Here is a 12236-nt window from a genome sequence, read left to right as displayed (position 1 = left end):
AGTATGTAACACAGCAACATACAGCAGCAGAAAGCCCAACACAGTAGCTTCAACACCTCAATCCAGAAATCCCAGCAACACGGAGAAAACTAGTAAAAATGGAGAAGAAAAATAGTGCGGAAATCTCTCTTTGTTTTTTCTTTCTAGATTTGAACTCTCTATGGTGTTCTTCCGCTCTCAATATTTCAGAAAATTTGGTTATATCTTTTTTACTCTCTCCAAAATGAATCCTGTCCCTGTATATTCTATGTATCCAGAGTGTATATCGAGTGTATACTACTCTTTCCGCCCCCTCTTTGTTTCTTCTCTCTATCTAGTTTTTCCTCTTTTTTTCCACCCCTTCTTCCTAAATTTTCTCTTCTATTTATAGCAAAATTTTCGAAATTTTCAGATTTATTTTTTTTATTTTTTTAATTAAAAGAAATCCCACTTACAAATTGCTTTTATTTTTTTAGAAAAAGAAATCCCACCTTTATTTACTTTTATTTTTAAAATTCCAACTTTAATTACTTTATCTTATTTAAAATCCCACTTTTTATTTTTTTAAAAGAGAATCTCACTTTATTTAACTTTTCTTTAAAAAAACAAACCACTATCTTTTCTTTTTCTTTTAAAAATGCTACTTTCAATTACTTTAAATTTTTAAAATTTTCAGATACCTTTATATTTATTTTTTAATTCCAACCTTATTTTACTTTTTAATTTTTTAAAAATTTCCACAAAAATTTTTTAAAAAATTTTACAAAAATTTAAACTTGCCAAAAACTTGAACTGTATTCCCTTGTTCTCCAGGTGGGTGCCTGATTGCCAAAATTTAAACTGTATTCCATTGTTCTCCAAGTAGGCTACTAATTGCCAAAACTTGAACTGCATTCCCTTGTTCTCCAGGCGGGCGCCTAATTGCCAAAACTTGAACTGTATTCCCTTGTTCTGCAAGTGGGCGCCTGATTGCCAAAACATGAATTATATTCCCTTGTTCTCCTGGTGGGTATCTGATTGCAAAAACGTGAAATGTATTCACTTGTTCTCCAGGCGGCTGAACTGTATTCCTTTATTTTTCAGGTGGGCGCCTGATTGCCAAAACATGAATTGTATTCCCTCGTTCTCCAGGTGGGCGCCTGATTTCCAAACTTGAATTGTATTCCTTTGTTCTCCAGGTGGGCGCCTGATTGCCAAAACTTGAACTGTATTCCCTTGTTCTCTATGTGGGCGCCTGATTGTAAAAACTTGAACTGTATTCACTTGTTCTCCAGGTAGGCGCCTGATTGTAAAAGTTGTTTCATTTGTGTACTTTGTGGAGAAACTTATCACGCTTCATAAGTAAGATGTTTCTTTGTATGATGAAAGTTTTAACTCATTGTTGTACTGATCTAATGATTGACAATTAAAACATCCATGTTTGCAGAACTAATCAGAGCATATATATATATATATATATATATATATATATATATATATATATATATATCTTTTAGTTGGATGTGCAAGATGAGTTGGCTCCATGCAAATAGAGCTGAAAGGAAAATTAGTCCATCTTGATAGTGTTGTCTCAAAACCTGTCATACCCGATGGTCGTAGGAATGTCCTTTGCCCGATAGAGCCTAGAAGGTGAAAAGGCATCTGAAAGGAATTTGTTTTTTTAAAGAACATTGTTTATGCGAACTAATCGCTTGGATACGATATTGTTTATTATGTTTACTCCAATGCTCAATTTATAGGTACTAAACCTTATCTTGTAAAATATAGATGTACTATCTCTATTCAAAACTTAACTACAGACTTGAAAATGCTCACCTTTAATAAAAATAATAAAATAAAAAAGGGGAACACTAATCTCTGTAGGTCCATTTGAGTTAGCTTTAGTTCGCATTAATTTGAATTTCCTTATAAGCTATTACATCACAAGCACTACGTTGGGCCCGTGCTAACCCAAATAGTCTCCCACCCAACCGCTTAAATTAAAAATAGTTGGTGGATGTATAATATATGTATAATTTGTATATTGTATGTATATAATGTGTATATTTATTGTACAATCTATGTATATGATTATAAAAAGTAAATAATGAATATGGCCGGCTATTTATGTAAAGATCCCTTTATAAGTGGTCATTCGAAAATAGCCACAGTTTCAAAAGTAATCGAAATTTAGTCACTTTTCATGTAAAGATAAATTTGAACGAAAACATTGTTCAAAATTCGTAAAAATACTCCAGTACTAGAGTTCTAGTATAATATATCGGTCCAACATAATATACTGGAGATTGAAGTACCGATTATATTGGAACTATCCGCATGTTGGAATTCTAGCATAATATGTTGGAAGTACATATACAAGTGCACCGATCTCCAGTATATTATGCTGGAACTTTCTGTGTTGCAGTAAAATATTGACTATTTTTCAATGACTTTATAAAAGCTGATTATTTTTTAATGACCAGTCCAAAAACTGGCTAGCGTGCTATTTTTACCGGAAGCAGACACAGCGAATGATTAGTATTAACGGATAATAAAACCTTATCCGACTGGCGCAGGTCTTTGGATGAATGAGGCTTTAAAGGTCGGCAAAAATTCTACAAACTCTCCATCAAAGAGCTAAAGATCCAAACTCGTATTTCAAACACTTTTTCCCATTTGTAAGATGCAGATGCCTACACCAATCCGAGCTCCTACTTGGGTCTCAAGGCGAAGACATTTCGAGCAGAAATTATGGGATTTAGACAAATGCAGAGACATTAACCAACTGAAGCAAATGCAAGCAATTGTATACAAATCCAATCTTCAACAAGACCCTTTCATTGCTCCCAAACTAATTACAGCTTTTTCTCTTTGTCGCCAAATGGGTTCTGCTTTAAAAGTCTTTAGTCAAGTACCTTACCCTAATGTGCATTTGTACAATGCTTTAATCAGAGCTCATATTCACAACTTTAACTCATCTCAAGCTTTTGCTACTTTCGTTGATATGCAGTGTGCTGGTATTTTTCCTGATAATTTTACCTTTTCGTTTCTGTTAAAGGGCTGTTCGGGGAAGTGTTGGTTGAGTGTTGTGAGTATGATTCATGCTCATGTTGTGAAATGGGGGTTTGAGGATGATATTTATGTGCCTAACTCTTTGATTGATGCATATTCTAAGTGTGGGATAGTTGGTGTACGAACTGCAGGTCAGTTGTTTCGAGGTATGAAGGAGAGAGATGTTGTTTCTTGGAATTCTATGATTAGTGCGTTGTTGAAAGTGGGTGATTTGAGCGAAGCGCGAAAGCTGTTCGATGAAATGCCTCAAAGAGACAGGGTTAGTTGGAATACTATGTTAGATGGATATACTAAGGCTGGGGAAATGATTGTGGCGTTTGAATTGTTTAAAAAGATGCCGTTGAGGGATGTTGTCTCTTGGTCCACGATGGTCTCGGGTTATTGTAAAGTGGGGGATTTGGAGATGGCTCGGATGTTGTTTGATAAGATGCCTTCCAAAAATCTTGTCTCGTGGACAATAATGGTATCAGGATATGCTGAAAAAGGCCTTGTAAAGGAGGCAATTGGGTTGTATATGCGAATGGAGGAGGCAGGTTTGAAGCTTGATGTTGCGGCTATTGTTAGCATTCTAGCTGCCTGTGCAGAATCGGGCATGCTTAGTTTGGGTAAAAGAGTGCATGATTCCGTCGAGAGGAGTACGTACAAGTTTAGTACTCTGGTTTGTAATGCCTTGATTGATATGTATGCCAAGTGCGGTTGCTTGCATAAGGCTTATAATGTCTTTAATGGGCTGAAAAAGAGAGATTTGGTTTCTTGGAATGCGATGATACATGGGTTGGCTATGCATGGACGTGGAAAGAAGGCACTTGAGCTTTTCTTTAGGATGAAGCAAGAAGGATTTGTGCCTGATAAAGTGACATTAGTTGGTATCTTGTGTGCGTGCAATCATACTGGTTTGGTGGATGAGGGAATAATTTATTTCTATTCTATGGAGAAAGATTATGGGGTAATACCTGAAATAGAACATTATGGTTGTCTTATTGATCTTTTAGGTCGTGGTGGCTATATTAAAGAAGCTTTTGATCTTGCACGAAAAATGCCACTTGAACCGAACATTAAAATTTGGGGTTCCCTTTTAGGGGCTTGCAGGATGCATAAAGCTGTTGAACTTGCAGATGACGTGCTTAACCTCCTAGTTAAATTAGAGCCGGCAAATGCTGGAAAACTGTCTGCACTGTCAAATATTTATGCTGTGGCAGGAGACTGGAATAATGTTGCTAACATAAGGTTGATGATGAAGAGCATTGGCAGGCCAAAGCAATCTGGTGCTAGCTTATTAGCATTGAATGATGAATACCATGAGTTCACAGTGATGGACAAATCTCATGTCAAATCAGACAAGATTTATCATATGATAGACGGATTAAGTCAGCATCTTAAATTACTCCGTCCTGTTCCAGTGGGTTTTTGTGATGAATGATTAGTTTCATGAACAGAGATGAGTCATCTTATATCGGACCAGATATCTGAGATTGATGCAGTAAATCAACACTTGTAAATATTTTCCCCAGAAAACTATTATGTAATGGCACAAACTGCCATGATGAGTATGAGTTCTGAGATCAATCTCTCACAAAGCAGCAACGGCACTTGAAATAAAGGTGAGATTTGTTGTACGTTCTTCTCTCCAATATCCTGCCCAAATCAACAAGTTAGTACATGATACTGAAGAACACTTCTCATTGTCAATGTTGTGCATAATATACCTAGCTTAGTGGAAAATACGTTTTAGATAATGATGAGTTGAGAACAAGCATAGTTCTGTAGTCTGTTATAATGAAGCTGTACTTCAAATACAGATTTAGTCTTTGGATATCTCCAATATTTCAGGAAAAAGTTCAGCAAGTTATTTAGTCCTCAACTTCTTAATAGTTAATCTGTTACTGTCTTATCCCTGTGCTAGATGTGCAATGCCAGGGAAAATTTACTGTAGTTAAAACGGATCAAATTTCCGTTGAAGCAGGAAGATGCTCCAAAAACAGAGACAATTATGGTTGATCTTGATCTAAGTTATTTGGACCATGTTGCTGCTTAATTCTCTCCTTTCACTGATGTCTCATGGAAAGAGTGATAAATGTCCATCTGTAATTAGCACCTGCTTAAAATAGAGTTAGGGAACGGCGCCTACCAAATGGAGATTGGAGCTTCATCTTTGAGATGATATTGGGGAATTATGCTACTTCAATATTTGGCAAATGATCATCAAGAGAAGATTGTCCATCCCATGGGGAAGTCCTTTTGTATATGCAATTAAGGTGATATGGCAAGAAAGAGCTGCTTTCCTCTTCTGGCAAAGGCAAATCAATCTGAAAATATCAGTCTTTCAAATCATTCAATCAGCTAAGGAATGCAACTGGTTAGGCTCGAGCTTAAGCCTTCGTGGTGTATATATACCAATGTCCTGTGGCAACCTCATTAAGATTAAAAAGACAGGAGCTCTTTGGGAAAACCTGGAAGAGCAGGTGCAACAGCTGTAATATGATATCATTGTAGAAAATCGTCTAGCTGATAAAAAAGGTACTAGCTTCAAAAAGCAGCTGAAGATAAGCTCACATAGTGTTGGAATCTCTTGCAACTAATGTTCTTGCCTTCGCAGTTCTTAGCCCGGCCTTCAAAAGCTTCCAGCTTTTCAGTCTATAATATTTGCACACTAGGAAATGTTTTTTTTTTTCAATTTGGCAAACTTCTGTGCTATCTATTATCTGTGGTTTGCTTGGTTTGAGGGGCGAAATAACTAGACAAGCCATTTCAGCAGGATTTGTGATCCCATGATAAGGTACCCCCGTTTACATACAAATTGCTGTTCTTCTTCAATGATACAATATTGCCTCCCATCATGCATAATTGTTTAACCAAAAATCTGAGTCTTTGGTCAAAGCTAAAAAGAAATTCGGGTTACTGATAATCAGGAGACAAAAATAAAATACTTTTGAGAACGATGGTAAAAAAGCAAATAGATGTGTATTTCAATAAATTCTCAATAGTATTCCGTGTCCTTACAAATGATGATACTTCTTCCTTTTATAGATAATTCTAGGTAAAGGAATGAAGCCTCAGCTTTAATGATATAATCATGAGTAATAAATGACATTAAATAAGCCGTTATACAATCATTCCTATTAAATACCAATTTTGTAACGTATCAAGTATTTAATAATGAATTTGGACTCCTTTCTGTCATCAGATCTTTGCCTTCAATGCCTTCTAATCCGTTGGTTGTAAATAATTTAAATTGGTACGAGACTCGTATCTATACGTCGTCTCGTGCCTATTTAAATTCTTTTTCCCGTGGTTGTCTCCATCCGTGCCTCTTAGTCAATTGCTGCGCTTTGACCATTTAACTAATCCATGTGTCATGCCACATCATCTTTAATATAAACTCAGTTTTTTCCCAATACAGATAGTCCCCCCACTTTCCATTTTTTTATCAATTAAATAATTGGGAAGTGGATCTTCATGTAAAAGGAATTTTTGCCACAATTAATGCTCATGACAGTATTAACGCCTCAGCAGTCTTTTCCATTTAATGTTCTGCCCATGTGTCATTTTCTAATTGATTCCGCTATTCATACCCTTTTTCGAGACTTCTTCATTCTCACTATTTACGAAGTGATAGCTGCCTTTATTATAGGCTTTTCATCATTACACTTCTAAAGTTGACGGTTCCCATTTTACACATAACTTTTTCTTCCTTTGTCTTCTTCACAAATCTTCAGCACATACTTCCTTCTTAACAATGTCTTCTTCAAACCCTAACCGTAAAAAAGTTCCAATTCTAGATCAATTCCCCAACGCCCCTGTTAGACACAGAAGAGGCGGAGGAGGTAGGCTTCGAACAGGGTTAGAATCTACGCGAGGCGGCTCCTCTGGTTCTTCTTCAAGGAGTTCTATCCCAAAAGCCCCTTCTTCTAAAAGTAGGGAAATTCTTGATTCTTCTCAAGAACCCTCAGTTGATGATATAGTTCCCAGCGATTTGTCTTTTGAAAGTGACAAAACGTCTCTTCAAAAACAAATTAAAAATTTAGAAAGAGCTGATACTTACCCAACAATAGTAACCGAGCTTACAATCCCCACCATAAGAAGAGATTGTAACTGGAAGGATAGTCTCCGAATGTCAATTCCTTCCCCAAATCAAAGAATTTCCTCTTTTAGAAGTGGGTATTCTTCTGTTTACACTTACCCCTTCACTTTAGGTTTTAATCCTCCGATTGACCCAGTTATTCTCGATTTTTGTCGTTTCTTTACAATTTGTTTGGCCCAAATCGGTCCATTAGTGTGGAGAACAGTGGCTTGTTTGAGATATTTATCCTCCAAGGCCAATGTCAATTTCACCTTTTCTCACCTCATTCATCTATACCATCCTAACTTAATACGCCATAGGGTTTTTACCTTAACTGCAAGGAGCAAAAAAAGTTTTGGTAAATCCTGAGGATGACAAAGATCGTGGATGGTATATCCGTTATGTTGCTATTCGTACGGTGGACTTGATTGGCGAAACAAATATTCCCTTCCCTGAGAAGTGGAATTTTGAACGAAGGTTTTCTTTTATTTACCGTACCTACTTTTGAGAATTTCAAAAGAAAGTTTGTTTTTAACCTCGTCCCTTCTTGGTTTTTTGTAGCAACCATGGGAGATGTGGAACCTATTCCCAACTTCCGTGGTTGGGTAGACTCACTTTTGAAGATTGCTTCTAGGGAGCAGAGAACTTGGAAATCAATTTCTTCCTTACATGGCTGGAAGGTCAAAACACATGGTATCCCCCTTTTTATATGAATTTTTTTTATATGTTAAGCACTTTTTCCTCAACTTTAATCATGTATATCCATCCTTTAATCAGGATTTGGCATTAGAGGAATGACGGCTGAAGTAGCTATGGCCATTCGCATGTCTGCGAATGCTGCTCTTGATTTGGATAAGGCTCGAGCCTTGCTGCCTAAAAGGAAAGCTACAAAGGAAAGTTCTGAAGAAGAATAATCATTGATGATGAAATTGAAAACACTCCTGCTCGAACCTCCACCACCGAGCCTGTTTTGATTCATTCTGACGAGGACGCCGAACCAAGAGATAATAATGAGTCAATTCAGCATCTTTTTTACAGTGGTTTCGGGAGTGGCGAGCTCGGCCCTGTTTTTGATGAAGCTCCTCTTTCCTCATTTGTTCCTATTTCCTCCATTCCTCTGCCAACTGTAAGTATTTCTTTACTAGTTTTGACGACTTCCGTTCTTTTGCCAGTTTCTACCGCTCTTATATCCGTTCCCTTGGCTGTTTCTACCGCACCTGCTTCCGCTCCTGCGTTGGTTTCTACATTTTTTCCTTCCATTCCTTCCATTTCTCCTCTTCCCTCTGTTCATCATACAGAGATAGGTTCTAGCAGTGGAAGTATGACTATGAGAAGTGTTACTTTGGAGGTTCCTGCCAATCATAGCCTCTTGAGGAAGACCGGTAGAGCCGATGTTTGGCTCGAACCTCTAATTGGAGATATCGAAAAGAAGAAGATGGAGAGCCATAGATGCTTAACTCTGATGAATGACGTAGTTCGTTCTACTTTGAAGGTATTTTTACCAACAAGTTTTTTTTTTAATTATCTTCAATCTCTCATTTCTATGAGTTATCTCTGTAGGCTAACCTTATTGGCACGGAATTAATGGGAAGAATTTCCCTACTGGAAAGAAAAGCCCGTGAGTCTGAAAAGACTGTCCACGAGGCCGAAGAAATAGCTAGGGGAGCCCAGCTTGAAGCAACCAATTGGAAGGAGCAGTTCGAGAATGCTCAAGGGACCATAGAGGAGTTGCAAGAAGATAAAAATCTCCTGGAGCAGCAAAACCGTGGTTTAACTTCTGAACTGGCAACTGTCAAAGCCTCTTCAAGCCAATTGAAAAGAGACAAAGAGCTTTTGGAATGCTCTTTGTCAGAACAATTATCCAGGGCTAGTGAAGAAGTTAGGGAGCTGAAGGCACTTTTGGCTAGGAAGGAAGAATATGCAGGAGAGTTAGTGCAAAGCTTGACTCAAGCTCAGGCTGACTTACAGACTTCTTCTGACGAGATTCATGCCTTGAAGAGTTCTCATGCTTCTCTTGAAGCTTCCCTTGATTCCCATTTAGCTGAATATCAAATCTTAAAAAACGATCTTGCTATGTGGGAAAAGGAATATGGACTTCTAGAGGAAAATTTTAACATAGAGGTGAGTTGGGCTTTCCTGAAATCTCGTCGTGATGCTTTGACAGAAGATGCTCAAGAAGGTTTTGACTTGTAGTCTAAACTGGCCAAAGTCGTAGATACCATCGAGAAAAGCCAACAGTCTACTGATACACCTTCTCCTGCACTTGAAGTTCCTGGAACAGAAGAACTTTTAAATGAAGAAGTGACTACTGCAGCAATTGGGATTACAATTCCTGCTTCAGCTGAAACCGTTCATGTTGCTGCTTCTTCAGAAGTTGCCACCGTGCCTGTGGCTGAAATTGAAATTAATATTGCAACTTCGGATGTGCTAACCCCTTCAATTGGATGATGGTTTTATCCCTTAGTTTTTAAGGGATTTTTTGGTGAAAGTCCCCAGTTATCATAATGGGGCACTTGTATAAACCTTTATTGACTAAGTTTCTACTTAGTCTTTTTAATTATATTAAGAAGTTTCGTTAGTACTTCAATGTGTTCTATTCTTGCCTTTTCCTTACTTATTTAGGACTTATAGAGTAGTTTAGCATTTTTATCCTTTGAAAATGCTTTATGATTCTTCTCATGACTTATTAACATGAGGCTTATAAAAGAGGGCCCTTTTATTTTATCGACACTTAATGAAGAAGACGTCTCAACTTCATAATGGTGTTATAATACGGTGAAAGAAATAGGAATACACACGTTTTGTATGAAACAACTTTGGCAAGTTTTTTTTATAAACTTTTAACAAGTGCTTGATTGTTACATGTATTACAATACATCTACAACTTTCTCGTAACTGTTTTTCTTGTAACAGATTTGTGAATAACATAAAATAAACAAGGTTTTTCTTCATAACTTGTTTCAGTACATAGTCATGACCCTATCTTTACATATTAAGAAGGGTTTGAGAGGTGACTTTGTTTATGAGTTTGAGAGATGACTCTGTTATTCTCATGAATGCTGAAGTTTTATCAACACTTGACTTCTATCGTTCGATATTCGTATCTGCATTTCTACACGTATTGTGTACAATATTGTTGTCCCCCAAGTGTTTGAGCGGTGAAGTATGAAGCCTCGAACACTTGTTTATTTCTTTTACTTTAGCCCTTTTTCCTGAAACAGAAAGATATGCGGGACCCGAAGGTGCGATTATAGATGAAGACCGCCTAACTCGTGTGTATTTCCATCAGATTAATTGTAACCCTGGGCTAGGAATTTAAGAATACTCCATTTTGCCTTGCAGGTTGTGACTCATCATTTGGCACGAGTTAGGATATTTTGCCTGGCATCTAAAATCGTTAGTAAAATATTAATAAACCAAGAGAGAAACTTTAACACGATGATACCTGACCGTAAGTACTTTCTCAAAAGTAGTATCTTTTTAAGTGGACAGCATTCCAATGTGAGGGTAAAACTTTACCATCCATTGTTTCCAACTGGTATGCTCCTTTTCCCGCAATGCCACGGACTTTGTATGGTCCTTCCCATGTTGGACTTAGCTTTCCTGAGTTAGCAGCTTTTGCAGATTGGAACACCTTTTTAAGCACGAAGTCCCCAATTTTGAAAAATCTGAGGCGTGTTTTCCTATTGTAATATCGTTCTATTACTTGCTTTTGTGCTGTCATCATTATCAAAGCAGCTTCTCTTCTTCCTTCAAGTAAATCTAGGCTAACCCGCATCTCTTCATTATTAGATTCCTCCGTTGCCTGATCGTATCGTATGCTTGGCTCACCTATTTCAACTGGAATTAAGGCTTCTGTACCATAAACCATTGAAAATGGTGTTTCTCCAGTGCCTGTTTTGGTCGTTGTACGATAAGCCCATAATACTCCAGGTAACACCTCAGGCCAATTACCTTTTGAATCTTGTAACCTATTTTTCAAGTTATTGATAATAACTTTGTTAGTTGATTCTGCTTGTCCATTCCCCACTGGATGATATGGCGTAGACGTTATTCTTTTGATCTGCCAACTTCGAAGAAATTCTGTAACTTGAGCTCCAATGAATTGTGGTCCATTGTCACACACGATCTCCTTTGGTACTCCAAAGCGGCATATTATATTTCGCCATATGAAGTCTTTAACTTCTTTTTCTCGTACCTATTTAAATGCCCCTGCTTCTACCCATTTAGTGAAATAATCTGTAAGTACAAGTAGAAATTTTACCTGACCTTTTGCTTGTGGAAGTGGACCTACGATATCCATTCCTCATTTCATAAAGGGCCATGGGGCTAAAACAGGATGTAGTAACTCAGCTGGTCTGTGCATATTATTGTCGTACCTTTGACATTTATCACATTTGGACACGAAACTGGTTGCCTCTTCTTCCATCTTAGGCCAATAATATCCTGTGCGAATTAACGTTCTTACCAGTGACCGTCCTCCTGCGTGATTCCCACAATGTCCTTCATGTACTTCTCTCATGACATATTCGGTTTGAGAGGGTCCGAGACACCTTGCTAGTGGTCCGCCGAACATCTTTCGATAAATATTTCCTTGATATAAACAATATCGTGCAGCTTTTTGCGAAGCGCGTAAGCCTTTCCTTTGTCATTAGGCACGGTTCCGTGCTGTAAAAAGGCAACAATTTCATTTCTCCAATCCCATGTTAGATGATTAAAATTTACCTCGTTTTTATCAGATTCAAGAACGGAATGAAATAGATGTATGACTGAAGCATCTGTATTGTTTGCCACGTCTGCTGCGGATGCAAGGTTTGCTAAAGCATCTGCCTCTACATTCTCATCTCTTGGGATCTGCACTACTTTCCAAGTTTGGAATTGCTTTATTAACTCTCGTACCTTTGCGAGGTATTCTTGCATTCGTGACTCTCTGGTTGTATAAGTCCCCAACATCTGATTAACCACGAGTTGAGAATCACTCTTGATTATAATCTGTGTTATGCCGAGTTCTCGTGCCAATTCTAAACCTGCAATTACAGCCTCATACTCTGCTTCATTGTTAGTTATAGAATGACATTTTATAGCCTGTCTAATGGTCTCACCCGCAGGTGGTATGAGGACTATTCCTAGGCCTGCCCCTTTTACA

The 12236-nt window shown here is 37.7% G+C and overlaps 2 protein-coding genes across 2 annotated transcripts; both read left to right on the top strand.

The window, feature by feature from the left end:
• Positions 1-2493: 2493 nt before the first annotated feature.
• LOC107811398 (pentatricopeptide repeat-containing protein At3g29230-like) lies at positions 2494-5844 on the top strand. The gene has a single exon (XM_016636323.2). The coding sequence runs from the start codon at positions 2642-2644 to the stop codon at positions 4448-4450; it is 1809 nt and encodes a 602-aa protein (XP_016491809.1). The 5' UTR covers positions 2494-2641; the 3' UTR covers positions 4451-5844.
• Positions 5845-6540: 696 nt separating this feature from the next.
• Positions 6541-9871, top strand: LOC142175432 (uncharacterized). The gene is made up of 2 exons (XM_075242211.1): positions 6541-7783; positions 7868-9871. Exon 2 carries the CDS (start codon positions 8675-8677, stop codon positions 9281-9283), a length of 609 nt encoding a protein of 202 aa, XP_075098312.1. The 5' UTR covers positions 6541-7783; positions 7868-8674; the 3' UTR covers positions 9284-9871.
• Positions 9872-12236: the final 2365 nt, after the last annotated feature.

The sequence above is a fragment of the Nicotiana tabacum genome, chromosome 3 (assembly GCF_000715075.1).
Source record: "Nicotiana tabacum cultivar K326 chromosome 3, ASM71507v2, whole genome shotgun sequence".
NCBI classification, from domain to species: Eukaryota; Viridiplantae; Streptophyta; class Magnoliopsida; order Solanales; family Solanaceae; genus Nicotiana; species Nicotiana tabacum.
The sequence above is the reverse complement of the archived record's forward strand: the minus strand, read 5'-3'. Positions and strand labels throughout refer to the sequence as shown.

Bases quoted from the DNA above. Each gene is read 5' to 3' on its own strand.
- LOC142175432 (XM_075242211.1), top strand. From the start codon at position 8,675: ATGGGAAGAATTTCCCTACTGGAAAGAAAAGCCCGTGAGTCTGAAAAG.
- LOC107811398 (XM_016636323.2), top strand. From the start codon at position 2,642: ATGCAGATGCCTACACCAATCCGAGCTCCTACTTGGGTCTCAAGGCGA.